Here is a 27,595-nt window from a genome sequence, read left to right as displayed (position 1 = left end):
TACTTTAAAGTCCTGAGAACTGTAATAGAGCGCAGGCTACACTAGGGATACATTTTGTTGATGGATTCGAGAGTAGACCTTGCCTCTTGTTTCATTTTCCGTTGATATCCGTCCTTGGGTTAGTCCTCCGTAATTTGATAGTCTGGTTCTCTCCTTGGACTATTACCTTCCATCACTTTTGAACAACGGGAGCGCTTGTAATCGGAAGATAAGAAGAATCCTGTAGAAAATCTGATTCCTGTGAATACAGTCGCGGTAACTGCGATAGTGTCAAAATGTTAGTAGCACTTTTCTTTTAGTTTACGCAAGACGCGCCAGAAGTTAATAGGGCGGTTTAGACATTGCGTCACCTACCCCGGCCTCACCTATCCCAATCGAGATAAGTCACGCAGAGAAATGTTGTAAAAACTGCTCGTTAGGTACCACGTCACGTATCAAAGTAGGGCAAAACTCCTTTCGAACATCATGCATTTCGTGCTTTGAACACATCGTGGACGGTGCGCAACAATACCCAGTGTTGAAACTGCTGCTGTCATTGTGTGGGTGTCGCTGTGACTTGAACTTTTAGTTCGAGAAAAGATTTGGAGTTTTTTTCTCTCATTCTGTCTGCTTGTTTCCTTTCCTCTCTTTCTTTAAGACAATGTGGTGATGGATGCACTCTTGCGCGCGGCATATGTATGTGTGTGTGTGTGCGTGTGTGTGTGTGTGTGTGTGTGTGTGTGTGTGTGTGTGTGTGTGTGTGTGTGTGTGCGTGCGTGTGTGTGTGTCTCTGTCTGTCTCTCTCCGTGTAAGTGGGCGTGTCATTGTGTGTGTGCGGGTGTGTTTGTATGATAATGTGTGGATTGGTGTGTGTGTGTGTGTGTGTGTGTCTGTCTGTCTGTCTGTCTGTCTGTCTGTCTTTAAATTGGTGTGGTCGTGTATGAGCGAGTGTGTGTGTGTGTGTGTGTGTGTGTGTGTGTGTGTGTGTGTGCGTGTGTGTGTGGTTTTTTTTTTCTTTTTTTTTGGTAGTGTGTCGGACCCACTGAAAAATTGAAGATGTTCGGTTCAAATCATGCTCAAATCAACTTTTTGTTGTTGCGTGTTTAATCTTCTAGCAGTAAATCTATCAACATCACAACGTAAAATAAAGAGAACGGACTCTTTTTTTTTTTTTTTACAGAATTTTGCATATTTTTGCAAACGTTTTTTACTGTTCAGTAAATTTGTGAAAAAATGGCATGCTCATTTCAGGGAATTCGAAAATTTCCTAGAATTTTTAGGAAATTTGTGAAATCCCTGAGTGAAACAGGAAATTCACAAATTTACTGAAATGTTCAGGGATTTCGCAAATTTCCTAGTTTCACAAATTTACTGTAACATATACAAACCAGAATTATTAAATATGGACTGAAGCGTGAAGGAAAGATTCAAGAAAATATTGAGCATACTTATAACCTCCTGGGATGGTTGGACTTGATAAAATCTGACAGACGTTGCGCTGACGTATAGAAGGGTTTGCTACGTGAACACGTACCTAATCACCACACGCAGCGCGACTCTCGTGTGAGATACATGTCCTGGTACGTGACGTAGCTGATAGGTAACGCAGTATCTAAACGTCCCTAATACTGATGGTTCACCACCGCATTGACAGACTCATGACACTCAGTTACAATTGTTGGAGAAGTTCTCCTTTGTAAACAAACATAATATGCTCACCTAACATGTGTGCTGACTTTGTGGATTTGTCAACAGAGTCCCTTCAACTCGGTGAGCTTACGCATCATTGGAGATGATCATGCCCCAGGTCTTTTCCGCCTGGATCCGAACCCTGGATCCCCCAACCAGAGGCTGGTGATGGTAAATGGTAGTCTGGCTCAGGACAACGTTCCTGAATACACGGTGAGTAGAAATTTCATGAACGCTTTGTTATAGAAGTCGCTGCTGTGTGTGTCGGAGGGCGGGGGGGGGGGGGGGGGGGGGCAATATGGAAATCTTAATAATAAGCCGTGCTGGGCAATGTTTCTAAATGTTTAGAAAGCTAGCGCTTGGAAGGTTCACACACTGGCAGGGCTCGGTGACCTCCAGACACAGTAAAAGTCTAGTTGACCTATGTCAAATTACAAGGTCACCGCCGAGTCAGGTTCGTGCCAAAAATGGAATATTTTTTCTGCAGTTTAACAGCTAACAAAAAAGCATTTTAATTGACTCATTTAACAGATGCTCTTCGAAATTAGAAAAAATGTTTTGTATTCTGCAACTTCTTATTTTTGACTCACCTGAGTAATCTGGAATGTCTTGGGAACTAGCAGTGCTAGTGTTAGGCCGCACCGGGCGTCCTTAGACAAAAACACTTAAAGTTAGTACACCTTAGGCGCTATTATGGAATGTTTTCTGACGAGTTAGACCTTACAAAGTTCAAAAGTCATTCGTTGTACTGTAATTTAGAAACACTTGCAATGATTTGCTCAAATTACTGCTAAGAAAATATGCCAAATAATTAAATAAATTTTATTCAGCGAGTTTGCTTCGCCCAGCTCTCATGTGTCAGGAGTCCTGACTTCCGTTCGTTATTATACTTCATTTTGTTTTCATAGATGCTCATTTTTTCAAAGCAGATTAATACCGTTAAATTGAGGAAGTCTAGCACATGCATGCATATTCCGAGCCATAAAACGCTTCGCATAAAATAAACATAAACAAACACACTTTCCGTTGCAGAATATCAACGTCTGAAAAGACTACCAAACACAGCATTGAGATTGGAAAAGTAGAACGCTCAAACACTATTTCTAAGACCTTCCTCATGTGTGTTGTCATCTATTCAAAGCCCAAAACGAAATCTGTTGCTCTCGGCTCAATTTCAAATTTGTATCTCTAGGAACACGCAGGGGCGAAAGGTAGGACGAAAATTATGACTGGCGCAAAAAGAGCTTTGAAACTTGCGCGCTTGTAAGGTTTGATGATCTTATACGACCCAGTTTCGTCGACACATTTTGGGTCACAGCGGAGTCATGATTGATTCATAAAATGTTAACGTTGATGTTTTCTCGGATTTTTTTTAATATAGAGCCTCCTAATTTCACACACTTGTACTACAAGTTATCACACACTTGGTTTGTAGCATTTCCTTTCTTTTAGTCTCATTATTTTATTTTGTATTTTCAGCACTGCCGGATGACTTCTTTGATTCTTTCTTGTATCATGGCACCCTCCTCACTTAAAACACTTCTTTCAGAACCTTTGGCTTCGGTCAGTGTTTCACAAACCTGAGTCTCTGTTCACAGGTGAGGATCCTTGCCCAGGATGGAGGCCGACCTTCCCAATCTGCAACATGCGTGGTGACCTATGAAATCAACCGCAACCTGAACACCCCCATCTTCACTGGCAACAGTTACAGCGCCACGGTATCAGAGTGTGTCCCCTTTGACACACCTGTAGTTAATGTTTCAGCCACCGACTCAGACCGTGTCGTAAGTACAACTTGTTTCCACCTTTCTGTGAGTGGTTGATCAGTGGAACTCTCGTGCGCCTGTGGTGTACACTGTTGTTGGTGGTGTTGATGGTAGTGGTGGCTGTGGTGTTTGTTTGTGTGTGTGGTTTGTGTGTGTGATTTGTGTGTGTGTGTGTGTGTGTGTGTGTGTGTGTATGTGTGTGTGTATGTGTGTGTGTGTGTGTGTGTGTGTGTGTGTGTGTGTGTGTGTGTGTGAAGGGGGTTGTTAATACTTACAAAGGATGAACGTTGCTTTCATGGTTCTTGTCCCATCGTTGCTTAATGTACAATTTAAGACCTCCTCTATGCGCACAAAAACAAACAGTCGCAAAAAAAAACAGTCACAAACAAACAGTCACAAACAAACAGTCACAAACAAACTGTTTATTTCAGTAATCCTGACCATGCCTTTACTTACTCATCACGGATGCTTTTAAAGTAGGATTAGGTTCGGTTTAATATCGTGTGTTGTTCTTCTTAATCCTAGGGTGATGTAAACAATATTTATGGTACGGCACAATCAGCCGGTATACTTACATTAATTGCTTTTCATGAGATTTCATTTTGGGATTTCTATGTTTTGGTTTTAAAAATGATGGAGCTCCGGGAAGGTTAAAACTCATTATTTCACTCCAAATTAAAAACACACACACAAAATGAAAGATAACAAAGTTTGTATTACAAAATCTGAAAAGTGAGTTTACTTATCAGCGATTCAGTAACTTGCTTTGGTTCATATCCTTCCTTTAAATTTCCTGACAGGCACCGTTCAATGATCTCACCTTTGAAATGAACCACCCTTACTTCTATGTGTGGACGCAAGGAGCTGGAGTTGGAATCATCCATGTCAGGAGAGACCTGCGAGCAGACACAACTAACCAAACAACCTACACTGTGAGTTTTACACAAAAAGTGCTCTTCTTTCCCTTTACTTCTTTTCTCTATTATTGCTACGTACGTCGCCTTATTTTTCAAATCGCTTTTTAATGGCAGAGCTGACATAATCTCTTGGGTTGTTCTATTTCAATACGACAGTGTATACAAAGTAACCTGTGCAGTCTTCGAAATTAATAATTCTCACTTGATTTGGAAGTCAGTACAGCAGTTGGGGAACCTTCTTCAGTGCCCGAGATAATGTTTCTCATTTAAAATCTTGCTATATATATGCACATTCATTGCAACATTTTGATGGTTTTCTTCTGTACTGAGATTTAAGTTCTGTGTCTAGTTTCCAGTAACCGTCCGGGATGGCGGTGGACTTTCGTCTACTGTCTCGGCCACAGTGAGTGTGCAACGTAACCTGCACACGCCTGAGTTTACTGATGTTGGCAGCACCGGGTTCTCTCTCACCGTTGATGACAATCTGAGCACTGGAACAAGTGTATATAATGCTGATGCTACTGACGGTGATGCTGGTACAGGCACAGAGGTAAGTGAGATGGAGATCTCCTTTTTGTCATTCGCTGTTACATCGTCAGTCCGGACTGCAGGGCGAAACGTGCTGTCCTCTCCAAATCCTCTCTGGGGCCGTATAGCTTCTTTTGTAGCGCTGTCTCCTCTGGTCAGATGGTGTCCCTCAGAGCACTGTGGTATGGACAAGCCTGCAGGATGTGCTCTGCTGTCTGATTCTTGCCACACGGACATAAGGGGGAGGGAACCAGCTTAGATGGAGATAGGATTGTGAGCGGGTGGAGGACGGAAGAGTGTACAATTAAGAGATTACTTACTTACTTACTTGATCTTGACTTTAAACTTAGCTGCTTTCCTCACAAGCACCGTGCAGTGTTGCAAGCATGAACACGCGGACACACATGCTGAAATTGGGCAGTTCATTTACCCCTCTCTGTAATCTCTCGTCCTTTGTTGCTGCCCTACACGCCACCAGGCGTGAAAGGCAGTAAGTAAGTAAGTTACTTACTTACTTACTGCCCGTTATGCCGGTTTGCATGTTGGGCAGCAACAAAGGACGAGAGATTACAGAGAGGGGTAAATGAACTGCCCAATTTCAGCATGTGTGTCCGCGTGTTCATGCTTGCAACACTGCACGGTGCTTGTGAGGAAAGCAGCTAAGTTTAAAGTCAAGATCATATACATAAAAAGTAGCAACATAATATCCACATTATGCGGATTTGTTTTTAAATACATTTAGGCCTGACCATATACAGTTGTTTTGCCTACCAGGCAGAGTTCTTCAGCCTGGTGTACTCACTGGTCGGAGATGGAACAGCGCTTCCGTTCTTCACAATGGATGATGCGACAGGACTCATCACCACTCATCAGTCCATCCGAGGGATAGACACCAATTTCACCGTAAGTTGGCAGTGTATATTGTGTGTGATTTAGAACAAGGAAAGGTCATTTAACACATCTGTCTTCTTTTTACAAACATGCATGCGTATATTTCTCACAGTAAGCATTGATTTTGCGTGGAAAGTATCATGGAGGGGGAATATTTGTTTCTACTGAAATCTGGCATTACTTGGATGAGGCGAAAGCATTCAGGTGTTTACTTGTAAAAATAAAAACATGGTGCGAGTCTTACTGGGGGGAAAAATCTAAAACAGGTAGCAGATCCTGTGGTGTGAAGAAAAAAACTAGACATGGCGCCCCTGGTGTCTTCTCTTGACGGATGAATACTTGTTTTTATTCCAGTTGCAAATGCAAGTGCGTGACAATGGGTGCCCTGCTCGATGGTCCCCCATTAAGACTCTTACCGTAAACGTCAACCGCAATCCCAACAGACCAGAGTTCACCACCGCCATCTACGCCGCCACCATCTCAGAGGAAGCACTCTACGGCAGCTCAGTTGTAACTGTCTCTGCTACGGACGGTGATGCTTTGGTCAGTGTTCTTGATTTCAATTACGTATGTTTTAGAAAAAAGACGTCCTTTTTCCTTCATTAGCTAAGATTTCGTGTAGCAGTCTCAAGGTGCTTGAAAATTGTGAATATGGGGTATAGTTCAACTTAATGTTTCTCATTGTATTTGCAAAACGTGGATATACTGTAACGTGTCTTATAGGAATATAGTTTGTAAATAAAAAGACATTGATTTTCTGCCTGTTATTTAAGTTTCCTTTTTGTCTTAATTCGTATTTTTCCAGAAAGCTACCCAGGTCAATGTCAGGGTCCTTCATTTTACACCACATGCAGATTTTGTCTTCGGCCTAAAACAACATATCACAAATGCAAAAGCAATACCTTGTTTTCAGTTACCGTTCTTGGCACAGTTAAGGGGAGAAAGGAAGTTCTCCGAACCTATGGCACCGTAGGAAATAATGGCCATACGCATAACATTTTATTCTAAAACATTCATGTCTAATGTGTGCAGTTTTAAGCGCACGGAAAAGAATTAGAGAAAGAAGAAGAATAAAGACAGAGTGAAAATATCATCTAATTCATTCATTCTTGTTTTTGTGTGTGTTTGTGTTTTAACTGCTTATTTCAGGATCTCACTGAACAATGTCGACAGTGAGTAGATAGCTGTCGACAAGCAGTTGCATTTTCATGACTTGAGCAATTATGCACAACGTAATGTCGTACTTATTATTTCAGGCACCGTACAACACCGTGGTCTACGAGCTGGTGACTCGCAACAACCAGTTTGCCCTAAACAATCAGTCTGGTGAGATCAGTGTCAAGACAGATCTCACAAGCGAAACCAGTACATCGTTTACTGTAAGTTGAAAAGAAATGATTTGTGAGAGCTAGAGAGGTAGGGCTAGGGGGAGATCGAGACAGGGACTGAGAGGGCGGGGGGGGGGGGGGGCGGGAGTTAGATAGAGATTGTTTGCTCTGTGTGTGTGTACGTGCGTGCGCGCACCTGTGTGTATGTGTGTTTGTGTGTCTGTGTCTGTGCCAGTGCCAGTGTTTGTATGAAGTAATTCTTGCAATGTGTCTCACTTAAACACAGAGGCTGAATACAAATTAAACAAGACCAACCAACCAACCAACCAAACAACCAAACAAACAAACAAACAAACAAGTCGCGTAAGGCGAAAATACAATATTTAGTCAAGTAGCTGTCGAACTCACAGAACACGTGGAATTGACAAGAAGAGCGGGGTATTCGTTGCGCTGAGAAGGATAGCACGCTTTTCTGTACCTCTCTTTGTTTTAACTTTCTGAGCGTGTTTTTAATCCAAACATATCATATCTATATATTTTTGGAATCAGGAACCGACAAGGAACAAGATGAAAGTGTTTTTAAATTGATTTCGAAAAAAAAAATTGATAATAATTTTTTATATATTTAATTTTCAGAGCTTGTTTTTAATCCGAATATAACATATTTATATGTTTTTGGAATCAGCAAATGATGGAGAATAAGATAAACGTAAATTTGGATCGTTTTATACATTTTAATGTTTTTTTACAATTTTCAGATTTTTAATGACCAAAGTCATTAATTAATTTTTAAGCCACCAAGCTGAAATGCAATACCGAACCCCGGGCTTCGTTGAAGAGTACTTGACCAAAATTTCAACCAATTTGGTTGAAAAATGAGGGCGTGACAGTGCCGCCTCAACTTTCACGAAAAGCCGGATATGACGTCATCAAAGACATTTATCAAAACAATGAAAAAAACGTTCGGGGATTTCATACCCAGGAACTCTCATGTCAAATTTCATAAAGATCGGTCCAGTAGTTTAGTCTGAATCGCTCTACACACACACACACACACACGCACGCACGCACGCACACACATACGCACATACACCACGACCCTCGTTTCGATTCCCCCTCGATGTTAAAATATTTAGTCAAAACTTGACTAAATATAAAAAGCAACACACAGAACACCGATGTTGTTACCGGAAGCGAACTTATTTGAAGAGGATCTTTAACGTTTTAAAACGTCTCTTTGGAAATATCTTTAAACGAGAGCACGATACGCACGGTTTGTGTCACAAATTCGTTGGCTTTGCATGTCCTTACTGCTGTCTTTTAGAAACGTCTTGACCTAAAACGTGGCTTGGTGCAAACATATTTCTCTTCTTTAACTCAGAATGTGTATGCCATTGAAACAAAGCAGTACAGCTATATCATGTTGTCTCACGTTTTTGTCGCAGTTTGACGTTAGAGCTGTTGACGGAGCAGGACAGACTAGTACAGCCACAGCCCAGGTGATGGTTAACATCATCCGCAACAACAACGACCCTGTGTTTTCTGACACAGGCTGTACTGTGTCACTTTCCCCAAATGCTACTGTCGGCTCTGATGTTCTGACTGTGACGGCTTCAGATGCTGACCCTGATACTATTGGAACCACAGGCAATCCTGTGAGTAAGATTATTAAGTGAGTTTGCACAGAAAATTGTAAGGGTGCAAGAGAGTGTAGACAGGAACGGGAGGGAGAAAGGTTAACATCTGACCTGAACATGAAATGTGGACAAAACAATCCAGTCTGTGATGTTAAATCCTGACTTTTTTGGTTTGTATGTTTGTTTAAGCCTCTTTTGTGTTCAGAATCACTTCTTTGTATCACGTACTCAAACACAATTCTTACTTGCGCATTTTCACCGCTTGAATATATACAAACAATCTTACTGACCAAAAGAACAACAATTATGTTTGTTTCACGTGGAGTGAAACTTTTTATTGGCTCACCATAGTAATCAGTTAGTCATTCTAATGAGCAGTGTTCGTCCATCCCCCGTCTCTCTAAACAAAAAACTCAACCTGAATGTGTTTTGTCAAACGTTCTAGTAACCTACCATTCTTGTTGCTTGATTCAAAATCAAGTTAAGTACAATACAGACATCCGTACGGTCATGCTGATCTGCTTTCTTCAGCTTGAAGCAGACGATTTTGACGTGTCTGGTAACGATTTCAGAGCAACTTTGGCAGTGACAGTCTGCGGTACAGCTTGATTGGCGATGATGGTCACCAGAACTTCTTTTCAATAAGCTCTTCATCGGGAAAGGTCAATTTGAGCCAGCCTCTCACCAGTGGAACAATAACCACATACAGGGTAACAAAATTAATACCTGGCTGAATGTCATCTTTGTTACTGTCTTTCCCAAATGCGATGAAGATATTCCTGCTGTACATGCAATAATACGCGTTCAAACAGTTTTCTATCACATTTTTTTTTGAAAGACGGCTCAGCGTTAACTTTATTATGAATTAATAAACCCGTTTTTTACAGATCTAGTGACTAAATCTGCTTGTTTGAAATCAGTTCCTGTTCTTTATCTAAAAAAAACGCAGGGAATCTGTTGTTGTTGTTGTTGTTGTTGTTCTTGTTGTTGTTCTTGTTCTTGTTGTTCTTGGTGGTGTTCTTGGTGGTGTTGTTGTTGTTGTTGTCCCGGACTGAGTAGCCTAACTCTTTTCCTGGTTGATGTTTCAGCTGCGTATTCTAGCCCAGGATGGAGCCCGCTTTACTCGCAGTGCTGTAAAAGTTTGTTCTGTGCTCGTTAATCGCGATCCGAATCCACCAATCGTCACCCCGCTGAATGCGAACCATCGCATTCTGGAGATACAGAATCTCGGGGAAAGCTTCATCACCGTCAGTGCAACGGATGCCCAGAGCGGAGTAAGTTAGGTTCCTTCGTTGATAACATCTTGCAAGCAAGACGCTTTTGAAATAAGTTTATTATCTGTATCATTAATGTTTGTATGTCTGTCTCAGTGTCGGCTTAAAAGATCACTGGGTCGAAGTACCGTAAATGTAACGCTTTGTTTTGTCATACTTAAACGCCCCAATAACTTATCATTCTTGTTTTTAAACTTTTTTGTTTCGTTGATGTGATGCGTGTCGGTGTCTGTGCTTGTTTTAGTGCAACATTTCATTTAAATTTGGGTCAGAGGAATTGCTTTTGTGTTAAACAAGGTGTATAACTTATGTGACGTACGTGTTTGGAGAAACACATTGTGATATCAATACGCGAGAGAGACACGTTTTCTTTTGAAGAACATTTGCAAGGTTTACCACAAATTGTGAGACAGAAGTTTCCTGGTAATATTACCAGTCCGATTCTGGCAAATGTTAATTGGCCAGTTCTGGCAAATAAAATGGCACAATGCTGGCATGTTAGTGGGCCAGAACTGGCCCGGTATAGGCAAGCCAGATACTAACCGATTCTCGCAAATTATAATCGATTTTTAACTGGGCCACTTTTGGCCTGGTACTAGCTGCAAAACTCGCCAGTCTAAATGCCAATGTGCAAACATTTACGATTGCAGAACTGGCAAGTATAGGCCAATTTTGGTATTGTCACTACACGCACACACAGAACAGGCCTAGTTTTGGCATATTTATAGAACCTTCTACAAAGGGTTTGAAGATTAGGCCTGGCTGTGGTTGAAAAAGGTGTGTTGGGACAAATGATCTTTGAACGTTGGTCTTTCTCGGTTCATATGATAACAAAGCCTTATTTTCTCAACTTGTTCCTGACCAGACTCCTGATGTTTTCTTCACACTCGTGAACAACGACGCCCAAGACCAAGTGTGCAACACATACTTCGGTATCTTCAGAACAGGAGGACTTTACGTCAAGAGTGATCTGGTGGCAGACACCACAGACAGAACACAGTACATCGTAAGTTGGATTTTGTCTTTAAGATGGGTTATAAAAAGGAATTATTCATTAACATCAGTGAATGTGTGGTCATACGTGTGCTTTGATATGTTGAGGAAATGAAACACTACCTTTTCTGTTGCATGTTTGATATATTTTCTCATGATGTCTATTTATACTCCAATTTGGCAGTGTCGGGTGATCGCAACAGAAAACGACCCCCCATCACGCCAGTCAACCAACACGGGTACAGTGACAGTGACTGTTGTGCGGAACACTGTCCCTTCTTTCGTGAACAGCCCTTACAACTCAGCAATCAACAGAACTGCCAGCGATTCTGACTTGGTGACTGTCTATACCACCCACGATAATGACATTGACGTAAGTTTATCTTATCGGCGTATTCAGAAAAATCCCCGAGTTGAGTGCAGAATCTGTGCCTTGTAAGATGGCGAACATAATTAAAGTCACAGAGGTGTACTGTTCATTCAAGGAACCTTACGTGGAACTTCTGCTGTTAGGGTCTTTGCGGTGCGAAAGAAGATAAACAGTAAACATGCACCCAAGCAATGAAACAAAAGTGGGCATGCTGTGTTGCATCATTGTAAACCAAATGGGGTCGGGACAGCGTGTTTTGCTTGTTTGTGTGATTAACTTTGATTAGCCACAGCAAGACAGGCGAGAATAGACGAGATTGGCGAGTGGGTCGAGGAAGTACCGTTTCTTGAGCACATCTCGCCGCGAGTGACGCTAGAATTCTCGCCTCGAACGCAAGGTAGCTTTGGGCTTGCTCGCTTGGCGAGAAAACATGGCGGCCACGCAGCTGCCCATCCGATTGGCTTTCCATGTTTTTTTTACCGACCAGTGCAGACGACCTTTTCGGAATCAACCAATGGTGTTTAATTCTTGCGTAGCTAGCCATTAAACCGTTTCATAGACAATCGCGATCGCCTCCTAGCTTTGCGAGCGGCTAGCCGAAAGAATATCTCGCCTGAAAGAAACACGCGACAGTTGTCTCATGTGACCACCCGAACCTTTTTGTTACAGATCTCTTTCAATCAGACAGACGTGTCGATCATTGGCAGGAACGACAACGGTTACTTTGCTCTTGGAGGCAACAACGACATTGTGCTACAGAGTGCCACTGACCTGGCTAGCGACACACGCAGCTCTTACACTGTGAGTCACTGTCAAGATCTCTTTGCATCTGTCTGTGAGTTTTGGGTTGTATGTCTCTAGGTGTGTCTGTGCGAGGAAAGAAGGAATGAAGGACTAAAGGTCCATTTTATGGTTGTATGTTTATTCTCTGCTGTTTAAAAAAACCCAAATAACTGCATGATCAGGGAGAACAATGTTTAAATGCTTTAATATTGATCAAATACAAGTTTAGAAAGAAGTAATACAAATGTACTCTTTCAGACGTAACTATTTATACATGGACATGTACGTTCGGATAAGTCATTAGAAGGCAGCAGAAATAAACGGTCATGAATACAAAGTACTCGTGAAGTGAAACACAGATTTTCATTTAAGCATTTCTCTTTTCTTCTATGTGACCAGCTTGTTCTACAAGTACGTGACCGAGGCGAGCGAGCCGCCCTGAGCTCCACTGCTGTGGTGAACATCAACGTGGTGCGCAACCTGTTCAGCCCTGTGTGTGTGGACAACAATCAGATCATCAGCATCAACTTCACCACACCCCCTGGCAACACCATCGGCACTTTCCGGGCAACCGATGACGATCCTGGACAGGTTAGGAATTCCTATTTTAGATTTTTGCAAGCTATGAGAACGTTAACTTGCAGTCGAACCTTCTCTATCGACCACATGCCTGATTCTGCCACCTGTGTGAAACGACTATAGGATAGTCGACGACTTTTACGATATCATTTACCGGAAGACAGTTTCGGTCCCAAACGACGGTTTGAACCGGTATTAGACAACCACTTTTTATTGTTTGTGTCACGATAGCATCAGAGGTGTGCTTGATCACTGCTTAGTATTTATAGTGCTCTAGGAAATGTTGCGTTTTAACGTACATTCCATTCTTTTTTGAAGAAGTAAAACTGTATGTGAATGTAACCATACCAGACGACTCATGACAAATTTGCATTTATTTATTGACATGTGATGCTTACTGGTTGTTTCTTTCAGGGTGTGAAGTATTTCCTGGAAGGAACGCAAACATCAAAAGAATACTTTACTCTAGACTATGACAATGGAACAATCATTGTGAAAAAAGCCCTCCCTTCCACTGGTAGCCCAAATTACCAGGTGAATGAATTGAAGTTGTTTTAGTTTATTTTTAGGAACACACATTCGCACGCACGCACGCAAACACACACAACCACACACACACACACACAAAACCACACAACAAAACAACACAAAAACATACATACGCACGCACGCACACAAACACCCCCCCCCCCCCCCCACACACACACACAAAACCACACAAAAACATACATACGCGCGCACACACATACACACACACACACACACACACACACACACACACACACAAATCAATTTTTGGCAAGAACTGAGCCGTTTCTCTTGTTTTGCAGCTCATTGTCAAGGCCACCGACGACGGTTTCCCGAGCGAAAGCGAAACGTGTCAGAAAACCGTGCAGATCAACGTGGACCCCACGATTCTTGCTTTCATATCCCCTGACTACCAGCTAACCATCTCTGAGAACGACGGGATTTCCTCCCAAGTTGTTGACCTAGACACCAATCCAAATGTAAGTGTATCACCAAACCACAATCTTATAATGTTTCCGTTGGAACAATCCTCTTTTAAACAAAAGAGCAAAGATATCTACGAATCTTGTTCTTTGTTGTCTTCTTCTTGACCTATCCATATGTGTGTCTGTCTGTCTGGGTATCTTGTCTTTTTTTTAAATGTTTATTAAAGGCACAGTAGGCCTCCCGTAAACCATAACAGATACTGTCAGGCTTTTACACACAGTACAAACACCCTTCCATTTGAACGCTCACCAAACGAGAACATCCTAGGTGCCCTACGTAAAGAGCGAGCAATTTTTAAAGAATTAATTTTGCAGATTGTACTCGGACACTTTTTGGACCCATCCTGAACTCAGGTCAAAAATGAGTTACTTCCCTTCGGGTCTCATTCTAAACTGGCGATAGCCGTGGACCGATGATTTTCAGAATGTTTCTGGACCGTGGTGCGTTTTTGCGCTGGACCTAACTTTTAAAATATAAATAATAAATTGACAGCTTGTTACACAAACATTCTTTAATCATAAAAGAATTCTTTTTTCATCAAGACAAGATCAGTACAATTCGAAGTTGTGGAAGTTTAAAAAAAGAAAAGCCCGGAAGCAAGTCACGCAAGGGTCGTAGCAGACGACGGTTTATGCATATCGCCAGTTCCTTTCAACAGTTAAAAGCCATCGCTAGAGTTCTTGTGAACCACAGCCGTTTGTTTCGTGCATAAAAACGTGCTATTGCAGATAACCTCACATCGAGTCGCATTCAAATTACTAACTGACGACTACATTGTAGTAAAGGGAAACTGGATCACACGGGTTCACGATGGCTCAGGGGTAAGATAAACCACGCAAAAATAAATTCTTTGAAAATTGTTCGCTCTTTACGGAGGGCACCTTGGATGTTCTCAAGCGGTGAGTGTTTAAATGAAAGGGTGTTTGTACTGTGTGTAAACGCCTGACCTTATCTGTGATGGTTTACGGGAGGCTTACTATAGCCTTTAACTATATAGTCATCTATCTGTGCAGATAATTAAATTATATGAAGGTTTCTGTCTACTTCAGTTAGAGGCTGGAGTTTTTCCAGATAAACAGCGTGTTTTTTTCTTTCCTTTCCTTGTTGTTGTGGTTAACAGCGGTTTGTTGAGCTCTGTTGGCTTGTTCTTGTTTTTTTCTTTGGTAAAACACATTCCTATGATGAGTATATAGAAACGTCAAATAAAATAAAACATGTGCTGTCTTTCGTTTGCTTTTTCTGTGATCCGTTTGATTTGGACAGACTTCTTTTCATAAGTATACTATGTTTTATGCAAACTACATTTTGTATCCACATCTGAGGTTTGCCGTATAACTTGCTTTTTTTCCTTGCGGCTTAGGTTTGTTAAACATAACTTGTTTTATCAATTCATCTTGTGCCTAGTACATCGTTGAAGGTCATTGGTTTTAGTCTTAAACATGTCATCTAGGATCAAGTTTCCTTCCAAATCCTTGGCTCCCTCAGTGACGCGGAATGGTTCAACATTGATACCAACACGGGTGACCTCACTGTGGCAAAAGATCTTCGCACGGATAGGAGAGTTGAATATAAGGTAATATTGAAGCATTGTGTTAGCTTAGAAAAATGTAGCTTTTGCTTAAAATGTTTAAGTGTAACATTCTTCACTTTAGATATAAGTGTTAATGTTCTTGTGTTAGTGTGTGAGCTTGTTCAAATGAGTGTGTGTCAATGTGTGCACGCGTACGTGTGCGTGTGTGCGTGAGTATTTGTGTGTGTGTATGTGTGTGTGTATGTGTGTGTGTGTGTGTGTGTGTGTGTGTGTGTGTGCGTGTGCGAGACATGCTTGGCTTTTAGTACACTCCTTTCACACTTACCACATTCTCATTGTTAACTTTTCCCTTTCTTGTATTCCTGTTCATTCGTCAAAATCTCTGTATTTGATTATTTTGCAATGAGTATTTTTGTTGCATGATATATACGTTTCTGTAAGTTTCCTATATCTTACAACTTAACTGAATCATGAATTGTGACTCTAGTGAATTATGATTTGTTTATCAACAGCTACTGGTCCAGGCAACACGCCAATCTACAGTGACAAGGCAGACAGCGACCTCAACAGTGACGATCAATGTTCTGCGAAATGAGAACGAACCTGTTTTCATCGGCAGTCTGAACACAACGGTAGATGAACGGCTGTCAGTGGGAAGCCAGTCGCTGCGGCTACAAGCGCGAGATGCTGATGTCAACGTGAGTGCATGTTTTGGACCTGCAGAATACAATCTTGCGCTTTTATTGTTTTTCTTCATGGTGGGACACCGTTCCAGTCAGCTGATGAAAGCGGAACATTGACGTATTAGTCAAAATCTTAGTTGTCATCGCGGAGACCCCATGAAATATTATTAATATTATTAGTGGACTGCTTTTTCAATTATATGAAAGGTTAGAATAGAAAGACAGCTTAAAAAGACATTTTATAAAAAGAGAAATAGGTGCATTGTCAGAATTTTTTTAAGGCAGCTGAGCCCCCTTCATACACAAACATAAGAAGTCATCTTTAAGTGTACGTGAAAGAAAGCCACAATCACTCAATTACAACAATCACAGGGGTAGAAATATAATACTCAATATTTCTGTACCGAGATAAGGCTAAGGTGAGTGAAACCAATTTACCAACTTGATGGTTTGTATGACCAGTGCATTTGTGATATGACAGTGGCCTTTGGAGTCATGCACAGAATAACTTCACATTTCATTATTAAAATCGGTTTATTTGAATCACACGATCGAAAGATTTAGAGATTGACAGCGTTTGGCACATTCTGTTTTAAATGCGTTTTGAGTCATTTATAAGTTTGGAGAAGTCCAGTGAAAATGAAAAACATTTACATTTGATACTTTCTAGGGTCAGACACGAGTAGTTGTGATAACGTTTGACAGAACTGAACGGAGAACTCTGTTCTTATACCACACAGTGATCGTTTGTTGCCGTCTTGTTATGTGTACTGCTTATTTTGGTTTGGATCTTGGTGGGTTTGTTTTCTTAAGATAAGTAAGTTTGCTTGAATGTAGATAATATTAAACAAACGTTAAAAAAAACGAACTAAATACAACTGAAGAATGTCAACACCTGGCATGTTTTTCTCTGTTCCTCACAATCTTTTATTCTTGTGCAAGTTGACCTTTTTGACCTTCTCGACCTTCTCGATATGTATATGTTTTGTTTTTACATTTAGTCAAGTTTTGACTAAATGTTTTAACGTAGAGGGGGGAATCGAGACGAGGGTGTGGTGTATGTGTGTGTGTCTGTGCGTGTGTGTGTGTGTGTGTGTGTGTGTAGAGCGATGCAGACTAAACTACTGGACCGATCTTTATGAAATTTTACATGAGAGTTCCTGGGTATGATATATCCATGCATTGTTTTCATTTTTTTGATAAATGTCTTTGATGACGTCATATCCGGCTTTTCGTGAAAGTTGAGGCGGCACTGTCACGCCCTCATTTTTCAACCAAATTGGTTGAAAATTTGGTCAAGTAATGTTCGACGAAGCCCGGACTTCGGTATTGCATTTCAGCTTGGTGGCTTAAAAATTAATTATGACTTTGGTCATTAAAAATATGAAAATTGTAAAAACAATTTTTTTTTATAAAACGATCCAAATTTACGTTCATCTTATTCTCCATCATTTGCTGATTCAAATACATATAAATATGTTATATTTGGATTAAAAACAAGCTCTGAAAATTAAATATATAAAAATTATTACCAAAATTAAATTTTCCAAATCAATTTAAAAACACTTTCATCTTATTCCTTGTCGGTTCCTGATTCCAAAAACATATAGATATGATATGTTTGGATTAAAAACACGCTCAGAAAGTTAAAACGAAGAGAGGTACAGAAAAGCGTGCTATCCTTCTCAGCGCAACTACTACCCCGCTCTTCTTGTCAATTTCCCTGCCTTTGCCGTGAGCGGTGGTCTGACGATGCTACGAGTATACGGTCTTGCTGCGTTGCATTGCGTTCAGTTTCATTCTGTGAGTTCGACAGCTACTTGACTAAATGTTGTATTTTCGCCTTGCGCGACTTGTTTGTTTTTACATTTAGTCAAGTTATGACTAAATGTTTTAAATGCAGGAATTTATTGGACAGTCCGGCCGTTTCGAACAGATAAACATGTAAAGTGAAAGCAAAATCGACACGTCTACTCGTCTCTCTCTCTCTCTTTCTCTCTCTCTCTCTCTCTCTCTCTCTCTCTCTCTCTCTCTCTCTCTCTCTCTCTCTCTTCTCTCTCTCTCCATCTCTCTCCCTCCCTCTTTCTCTCTCTCTCTCTCACTCTCCCCCTCTCTCCCCCTCCCTCCCTCCCTCTCTCCCTCCCTCCCTCCCTCTCTCCCTCCCTATCTCTTACTCGCAAACACCATAAATACATGTATTCCCAAACGGATTTTTGTTTTGATGTACAATTTTCATTCAATTTTCTTTTCATGTTTGCAAGCTTTTCATTTAAACTGTACAATAGCCGCCATTTATATTATATGTAATTTTCTAGAAATAGTGAACACCACTATAAGCATTATGCTTGTTGTTGTTTACTCAATATGCGTTTTTTGTAAATAATGCACAAACGTTAAATAAAACAGTTTAAACCAAATGTTTTAACATCGAGGGGGGAATCGAGACGAGGGTCGTGGTGTATGTGTGTGTGTGTGTGTGTGTGTGTGTGTGTGTGTGTGTGTGTGTGTGTGTGTGTGTGTGTGTGTGTGTGTGTGTGTGTGTGCGTGTGTGTAGAGCGATTCAGACCAAACTACTGGACCGATCTTTATTAAATTTGACATGAAAGTTCCTGGGTATGATATTCCCATACATTTTTTTCATTTTTTTGATAAATGTCTTTGATGACGTCATATTCGGCTTTTCGTGAAAGTTGAGGCGGCACTGTCACGCCCTCATTTTTCAACCAAATTGGTTGAAATTTTGGTCACGTATTGTTCGACGAAGCCCGGACTTCGATATTGCATTTCAGCGTGGTGGCTTAAAAATGAATTAATGACTTTTGTCATTAAAAATCTGAAAATTGTAAAAAAATGATTTCTTTTATAAAACGATCCAAATTTACGTTCATCGTATTTTCCATTATTTGCTGATTCCAAAAACATATAAATATGTTATATTTGGATTAAAATCAAGCTCTGAAAATTAAATATATAAAAATTATTATCAAAATTAAATTGTCCAAATCAATTTAAAGACACTTTCATCTTATTCCTTGTCGGTTCCTGATTCCAAAAACATATAGATATGATATGTTTGGATTAAAAACACGCTCAGAAAGTTAAAACAAAGAGAGGTACAGAAAAGCGTGCTATCCTTCTTAGTGCAACTACTACCCCGCTCTTCTTGTCAATTTCACTGCCTTTGCCATGAGCGGTGGACTGACGATGCTACGAGTATACGGTCTTGCTGAAAAATGGCATTGCGTTCAGTTTCATTCTGTGAGTTGGACAGCTACTTGACCAAATGTTGTATTTTCGCCTTACGCGACTTGTTGTTTTTTAACCTCAGTTGCATGCAGGTTTGCTACTGCAATTATTTTTTGCCTTTTTTTGTTGTTGTTGTTGTTGTTGTTGTTGGGTGTGTGTGGCTTGGAGCAAACCTTCTTCATAGGTCTTTTCTTTTCTCAGTCAAATGTGTACATTTTTAAATCAACAAACTTTATCAGTAAACTAATATGTTTAAATAAATAAATAAATAAAAATAATCATAACATAAATTTATTCCTAATGTTCAGCTCAGTTTCCAATAATACACCCAAATCTAACTTTTCCCCATATTTACCAACATTAATAACTTCTTTCTTAGCTCATAATTTTGTAACTGCAATTCTGAAACACATACCTGATTTTCTCATATTTCTTTACAGGATAGCCTAACGTTTCGCTTTGACAGCCCTACTGCTGACACAGATTTATTCTACCTGGGACCCAGCAGCGGCCTCATCAGTCTGAAGAACAGCCTGGTGGGACGGACAAATACTGTCATTGAGGTAAAAGATTGCAACTACTAATGTACCCTTCTTTTAAGGTAACACATGGCTTGGACATTGGTGAACTTTTCTATTGTGGCAGTTCTCCTAATTCTACAGCTTACTCTATGTTGTTGTTTCTAAGCTAATTGCCGGCGAGAACTAGTAAAAGTTGTAAAGAGGAACAGAGAGAGATAAATTTGCCTATATGTTTCTCTCTGCCCAGCGTTGCAGACTAGTGCATGCAGTTGATGTTATTTTTCTTTTATGATGTTACCTCGCGTTGTGTTTTTCCCTATCTCCTAGTGCAATGCAAATCTAACCCTAGTCTATTGCTATCTCTTTGCTTTTCCTAAGATTCCGGCTTGACTGGTCAACAATTAATTCTATGAACTGAACAGGAACTCAATCAACTTGAACATCGATCAAACATTAAGGGAGTCCACACATGGGTTGTAATATTTCGAGCAGGTTTATTTATCAAAACGGTCAAACGACCAGCATAAAATGGTAAGTCAAATACAAATTACATGATACAAAATTCACCTTACAGGCACACGCTTTCGCTCAAGTAAGATGTTATCTAAAATACCTATTCTCCCAACCCCCGAATCTATCTAAGATGAGGTTCTGCAGTCTGACGCCTAGCTAACTAATCCTTGATCCCATACAGGATATGTTTGTTCCCTATCTAGCTAACTTTGGGTGTCTAGAATTTCGATGTGGATGCTACTTATTTTTCCTGGCTGCAAACGGAAGAACAGTTCTTTCCTCACCAGGCTAAAGGTTTATTTAAATGGATAGTCTGAGACTTCCTACTGCTATTTTTGATCGTTGAGAAACCCAGGCCTCAGCCCTTATCTCGTCAACGATGTTTTTGGCCCTAATCTCAAAGTGCTACTCCTATTTAGGAATCATACAAGGCGAAGTCCGAACCCGACTGCAATGGGTTTAACCGACGCACATGTATGTCCGCTAGGTTTACTGTCGCCTAACTATCTAAATTTGTCGGACCTACCCGGTCCGATTTGGTTTAGTTTCTATCTATCTACGACGATTTTTCTCCTAACCTAACTTTTGGATCGCTCGGAACCAGACAATTCGACTGGCCCGAGTGGTGATGATCGTCCTTTGAAGCTAAACGTACTCCTATTCTGCCTATTTGAATGAAAGAGAATCTCAAGATTCTTTACTGCTAGCAATTTACCCTACTCTGTCAAATTTATCCTGCAAAACCTAACGTCCTTTCTTCGCTCCGGTCTTTTATACCTCTTCTTTCCTAGCAACTCTAAAATAATGTCCTGATGTTTCACATTGGCTAAATTAGCAACAATGGCCGACTCTCTCGCGGAATCATCCGCAGTAAAACATAATCCCTCATTATCCCTACTTTCCCTACAATTACGATGTCCGCAGACATCGTTTCATTAACATTTCAACACACTTGCTTGCTCTACAATTTTATTCTATTCAAAAGAGCTTCAATCGCCCATTAGATCAACATTTCGTCTGCTCCGGTCGTCGGACCGTTGTTCGATAGAACACAACTTTCATCGGTCGCTAAGCCGATCGTGTCTCCTACCGAGCATTAAAACGGGCTCTAATGACCCGGGAACATATTTATTATAACTTCTCCTACTGCTTAAAACGTTCAACTATTCAACTAACGCTACAATAACAGGTTTATTAACTTTTCGTCTTATTCCCAGCGTCTAACTTGCTGATAAAACAACATGGCGGCCATCGCCCATATCGAAACTACAACTCATTCCTTACGGAAATCCTAACTACATCATTTTCATGCATTATGACATACGGGGAAAAGCTGGCATTTGCAATGACAATCCAGATTCCATTCTGGATTGCCTTTGCTGCTGCAAACTTTATCGTGTTGACGGCATTCCCGTCACACTCCCCCCAACCCAAATTCTATGTGGTTAACAAAACACATTGAATAAAATATTTTATCGATAAAGTTTAACTCAATCGATTTACGAAACAATGTCGTTTCGTTTAACATGTTGCAATTAACGAACCCAACATCAATTCATCTCTAAATACATGACAATGAATAATGAAAAAGGTTACCGGTTTTGAGTAACCAACTGTTTAATACTTATCAAGCCTCCGTGGCTTTACCTTTTCTTAATACCGGTTTTGAGTAACCAACTGTCTAATACTTATTAAGCCTCCATGGCTTTACCTTGTCTATTACCGGTTTTGAGTAACCAACTGTTTAATCTTATTAAGCCTCCACGGCTTTACCTTGTCTATTACCGGTTTTGAGTAACCAACTGTTTAATACTTATTAAGCCTCCATGGCTTTACCTTGTCTATTACCGATTTTGAGTAACCAACTGTTTAATTGCTTCGTAAGCCTCCTTGGCTTTACCTTTTCTATTACCGGTTTCGAGTAACCAACTTTCCAACGAACTGACGGGACGGAAAGCAAAGGGATATCGAAGTACCCCTTTCCGCACAGTTCGTTTCGCCGACTTTCGTAGTCTAAATCCTACCTTAACACTTCCCCCCTTTCTCATTCATACCACTTCCAATTCCTATCACTCCACTTTCTCTTTCACACCCGCAAACATTTACTTTGAGACAACAAAACATAATCACCTGTGACAGCAACTGACCTATGGTGCCCTTTAATTACATTCGCCCAAAATGTCCTTATTGTCCAGACAAAACGATATGAGAGATTACATCACTTTGACTCTGACAAATGACACTACTTATTACGAACACAAGAAAAACTCTAGCAGAATCATACCAGAGTGATAAGCAACCTCGTTGCTCCTCTTTCAGAATGTGACCAAAAGCCAGGAGGTGGCCATGGTGGAGGTCTGACTGGTGGTCTGATTTTACCCGGCAAAACCCACCCTGTCTCCCAAACAAGCTCAACAATGGCTTTCGTTGCTCTTTTGACAATGCCCAGTGTCTCGGCCTTCACCTCGTAACCCTGCTTTAGATCAGTCACGTCACTTGATCTCTCTTCTGTCTTTGTAGTCTTTTCTGTCTCTGTTACAAGTAAAAAGCACCTGTGCGAATCATCTTGGTCAGAACCACCTTGTTCTGTCGTGTCTCTCTGAAGACTGATGCAGTCTTGTGTTTCTCTCGTCTCTGTGGGATCTAACTGTCCCGTCACACTAGCTTTAGTCTCGTTTGTCTCTTGCAAATCTTTATTTTGTACCACAAGGGTACCTTCCCTGTCTACAGTTTCTTGTTCTGCTTCACATGTTTCTCCCACTACAACTCTCTCCCTGGAGTTAGTGCTTTCTTCGGTACTTAGTAGGCCATCATCGACTGGATCAGTTACATCCCTACTCTCGAGTAAGTCAGATGGTCTCTGAGCAACTGATACGTCTTTGACTTGTGTCTGTGATTCCTGTTTATCATCTCCCACCTCTGGGGCTATTTCAACACCTGAAGCATCAAGTTTTGAAATTCGTTCAATCAGAAGACCTTTCTTCTCACAACTGCCAAGGGGTGACTCAACCAATTCTGAACTAGTCAAATCCTGCATCTCCCAAGACGCCTTACTTCGATTCACTAGAACACTTTCTTCCTCCACAACCCCTCTTCCTGATACCTGGGTACAATCATCCACAACTCTTTCCCCAGAGTTACTATTGTCACCCGTACCTATCACACTGTCTTGAGCCGAATCAGCCACATCCTCATCTTCTGGTGAGGCAGAGTTCCTCCGAACAACTGATCCAACCAAAGAACCCCTTTCTAAACTTGCTTCTCTTTCTTGGTTTGCTTTAGGAGACATCGCTTCCTCCTTTCCCATTTTAAACCTGGAACCACCTCTTCCCTTAAAGGGAAATCTGTTGTAACGAACGAACTCCCGTTTTCCATTCCCTCGAGATCTTCTATCGAAATCTCTACCCTTGTTTGAGTTACTGGCCTCACATCCAGCCTCCTTTGGTAAGTTTTCTTTGCCCTCGTGGCTGCTTCCCTTACCCCGTGTTTTCTTGTCGTGACCCTTTATCTTTTCCTCAAAGATTTCCATTGTTTTCTTCATCTGTCTCAGGACAGCTTCCATACTTGTAGTTACGTTCTCGTCCTCTTCCCGTTTGTTTCTTTCTTCCCCCTTTTGCTCATTAAGCAGGCCCTCCTCGTAGCTCTGTACTAACTCAGTCTCTTGGGCAAGTTCAATTGCCTCATCGAGTGTCTTTGGCTTCCCATACAACACGTGTTCTCTCATTGCTGCGTTGTCTAACCCCCCGATAAATTTGTCTATCAAGATCCCTTCTAATCCCGTGCTGTAATCTTCAGGGTACGCCTTTTCTGCTAGCTCTTGTATTGATCTTCCAAATTCTTGGATGTCTTCGTTCTTCCTTTTTTTTCTGTTTTTGAATTCGTTCCTGTACATGTTTATGGCGCCCACCGGCGTGAGACACTTGACCAGCACTCTCTCCAATGACTCGTAGTCTTCCCCGTCCGTCCCCTTCAACACCCTATCCACTATGGAATCTGCCTTTCCTCTCAAACACATGCGCAACTGTATCCCCTTCTCTTCATATGACCACCCGTTCCACTTTGCTATTCTCTCAAATTTCCTCAGGTACGAATCCACGTTCGTGCTACCATCAAATTTGTCAGCGTCTGTCTGGCGCCTATGTGTAAAGACTTCTGAGTGCAATTCCCGTCTGACATGACCATAATACTTTTCCAAGGGAACTTGTCTGACATCCCCATAAGAATCTGTACCACAGTCTCCGCAATCCCCAGACTTTACGTCATGTCTACTGACGTCACCAAATGTTGTACAGTCATTGCAACACTCAGTTTGACCTGTGCGTATTTTGGAACGCGCGTAGTAATCTCTGAAGTCGCATTCTTCATTTCTGTTTGCATGCTCGACATACTCGCGCTGACAATCAAGCTCACTTCTCGTCCTTTGATAGCCATATTCTTGTGAGGAATAAAACCTTGCTTGGCTAGAATGAACCGACGCTTTCTGCGCGTATTGCGGCGCATGATATGTGAAAAGATTTCTTGATTCTCTCTGTGGATTTATGTGATTGTGTTTCGATGTGTCATTCTTCGTTTCTCCGCACGGTAGGAAATCTTCCTGGCATCTTTGTTCTATCGTATCTACTTTTCTGCCAAAAATAGCCCTTAGAACCCCAAATAGCAGGAATAACCCACCCAGATGCACTGCCGGGTACAAATAACTCGACAACATACCCGTTTCATCATTCTCCATCTCGATGATAAGACCCTCTACTCAGGTTATTTCCTACCTAGCACTTGTAGATCTGACACATCATTGTTCAACACATTACATCATATCATACATTCTTTACGCATTTCGCTCCCTCTGTTTGACAGACGCTCAAGTTATACTGGGTTCCCTATCTCTTTAAATATCACATTTCACTATTCTACTCTAAAAAGACCTGATAAAAAAAAAATAAAAAAAATTGTTCTAAAATTTCGTTCTTGGTCCAATTCTGACCCTTTTTGACCAGTCAAAATTCTATCCTGGTCACGGCACCATCTGTGGCAGTTCTCCTAATTCTACAGCTTACTATGTTATTGTTTCTAAGCTAATTGCCGGCGAGAACTAGTAAAAGTTGTAAAGAGGAACAGAGAGAGATAAATTTGCCTATATGTTTCTCTCTGCCCAGCGTTGCAGACTAGTGCATGCAGTTGATGTTATTTTTCTTTTATGATGTTACCTCGCGTTGTGTTTTTCCCTATCTCCTAGTGCAATGCAAATCTAACCCTAGTCTATTGCTATCTCTTTGCTTTTCCTAAGATTCCGGCTTGACTGGTCAACAATTAATTCTATGAACTGAACAGGAACTCAATCAACTTGAACATCGATCAAACATTAAGGGAGTCCACACATGGGTTGTAATATTTCGAGCAGGTTTATTTATCAAAACGGTCAAACGACCAGCATAAAATGGTAAGTCAAGTACAAATTACATGATACAAAATTCACCTTACAGGCACACGCTTTCGCTCAAGTAAGATGTTATCTAAAATACCTATTCTCCCAACCCCCGAATCTATCTAAGATGAGGTTCTGCAGTCTGACGCCTAGCTAACTAATCCTTGATCCCATACAGGATATGTTTGTTCCCTATCTAGCTAACTTTGGGGTGTCTAGAATTTCGATGTGGATGCTACTTATTTTTCCTGGCTGCAAACGGAAGAACAGTTCTTTCCTCACCAGGCTAAAGGTTTATTAAATGGATAGTCTGAGACTTCCTACTGCTATTTTTGATCATTGAGAAACCCAGGCCTCAGCCCTTATCTCGTCAACGATGTTTTTGGCCCTAATCTCAAAGTGCTACTCCTATTTAGGAATCATACAAGACGAAGTCCGAACCCGACTGCAATGGGTTTAACCAACGCACATGTACGTCCGCTAGGTTTACTGTCGCCTAACTATCTAAATTTGTCGGACCTACCCGGTCCGATTTGGTTTAGTTTCTATCTATCTACGACGATTTTTCTCCTAACCTAACTTTTGGATCGCTCGGAACCAGACAATTCGACTGGCCCGAGTGGTGATGATCGTCCTTTGAAGCTAATCGTACTCCTACTCTGCCTATTTGAATGAAAGAGAATCTCAAGATTCTTTACTGCTAGCAATTTACCCTACTCTGTCAAATTTATCCTGCAAAACCTAACGTCATTTCTTCGCTCCGGTCTTTTATACCTCTTCTTTCCTAGCAACTCTAAAATAATGTCCTGATGTTTCGCATTGGCTAAATTAGCAACAATGGCCGACTCTCTCGCGGAATCATCCGCAGTAAAACATAATCCCTCATTATCCCTACTTTCCCTACAATTACGATGTCCGCAGACATCGTTTCATTAACATTTCAACACACTTGCTTGCTCTACAATTTTATTCTATTCAAAAGAGCTTCAATCGCCCATTAGATCAACATTTCGTCTGCTCCGGTCGTCGGACCGTTGTTCGATAGAACACAACTTTCATCGGTCGCTAAGCCGATCGTGTCTCCTACCGAGCATTAAAACGGGCTCTAATGACCCGGGAACATAATATTATAACATCTCCTACTGCTTAAAACGTTCAACTATTCAACTAACGCTACAATAACAGGTTTATTAACTTTTCGTCTTATTCCCAGCGTCTAACTTGCTGATAAAACAACATGGCGGCCATCGCCCATATCGAAACTAAAACTCATTCCTTACGGAAATCCTAACTACATCATTTTCATGCATTATGACATACGGGGAAAAGCTGGCGTTTGCAATGACAATCCAGATTCTTTTCTGGATTGCCCTTGCTGCTGCAAACTTTATCGTGTTGACGGCATTCCCGTCACAGTATTATTTATTTAATAATGGTAATTAAGTAGATGTGTACTGCCGGGCAGTACATACCCCAAGCGAAGTCGTCCATCTGTGTGTACATGATTCTCTCTCTCTCTCTCTCTCTCTCTCTCTCTCTCTCTCTCTCTCTCTCTCTCTCTCTCTCTCTCTCTCTGTCTTAAAATGTGTCATCGATGACGTGTTTTCATACTTGCTAATGCGGCAGGCTAATCATGACGTCAAATTGAAACTTCTTGAAGTCTCTCAGAAAGGGACATGAAAACCATGTGGGGATTACTGGTTTGGGCTGAAAAAAAACCCAACTCCACCTAAAATTCAAGCGCCTATGGGGCTGAATTATGCAGCATAAATTGTGAAACATCAGGATATCTCACACTTTCAATTCTGCCATCATGTCAAATCTGACAACAAACCTACCCACAAAATGTCATAAATATCGGTGTAGAATTGAGACTTAACGGTTTTTAACTGCCAAAAATAAGTTTTTTTGACTGGAATAGTTTGTCTTGA

General features: G+C 41.0%; 2 protein-coding genes across 2 annotated transcripts in view; one reads left to right on the top strand and one right to left on the bottom strand.

Moving 5' to 3' along the window:
* The first annotated feature begins 5,716 nt into the window (after positions 1–5,716).
* LOC138954056 (protocadherin Fat 4-like) overlaps positions 5,717–27,595 on the top strand; it is a 48,375-nt gene continuing 26,496 nt past the window's right edge. Inside the window, exons 1-15 of the mRNA XM_070326023.1 lie at positions 5,717–5,782; positions 6,125–6,313; positions 7,027–7,149; positions 8,544–8,753; positions 9,308–9,445; positions 9,824–10,009; positions 10,875–11,015; positions 11,187–11,375; positions 12,042–12,173; positions 12,555–12,746; positions 13,149–13,268; positions 13,565–13,741; positions 15,199–15,321; positions 15,792–15,977; positions 19,649–19,771. Coding sequence (XP_070182124.1) covers positions 5,717–5,782; positions 6,125–6,313; positions 7,027–7,149; positions 8,544–8,753; positions 9,308–9,445; positions 9,824–10,009; positions 10,875–11,015; positions 11,187–11,375; positions 12,042–12,173; positions 12,555–12,746; positions 13,149–13,268; positions 13,565–13,741; positions 15,199–15,321; positions 15,792–15,977; positions 19,649–19,771 — 2,295 coding nt within the window. The remainder of the gene's footprint in view (positions 5,783–6,124; positions 6,314–7,026; positions 7,150–8,543; positions 8,754–9,307; positions 9,446–9,823; positions 10,010–10,874; positions 11,016–11,186; positions 11,376–12,041; positions 12,174–12,554; positions 12,747–13,148; positions 13,269–13,564; positions 13,742–15,198; positions 15,322–15,791; positions 15,978–19,648; positions 19,772–27,595) is intronic.
* On the bottom strand, positions 20,204–25,154 carry LOC138959675 (uncharacterized). Its single transcript, XM_070331252.1, has 2 exons — positions 22,016–25,154; positions 20,204–21,953 (listed from the first exon to the last, which is right to left on the bottom strand). Exon 1 carries the CDS (start codon positions 24,969–24,971, stop codon positions 22,521–22,523), a length of 2,451 nt encoding a protein of 816 aa, XP_070187353.1. The 5' UTR covers positions 24,972–25,154; the 3' UTR covers positions 20,204–21,953; positions 22,016–22,520.

This window comes from Littorina saxatilis, linkage group LG2, assembly GCF_037325665.1.
Source record: "Littorina saxatilis isolate snail1 linkage group LG2, US_GU_Lsax_2.0, whole genome shotgun sequence".
Lineage (NCBI taxonomy): Eukaryota > Metazoa > Mollusca > Gastropoda > Littorinimorpha > Littorinidae > Littorina > Littorina saxatilis.
Note: the sequence above shows the minus strand (reverse complement) of the source record. Positions and strands in the feature narration are given on the sequence as shown.

Coding starts and splice junctions, on each gene's coding strand:
- LOC138959675 (XM_070331252.1), bottom strand. CDS start 24,971: ATGGAGAATGATGAAACGGGTATGTTGTCGAGTTATTTGTACCCGGCA.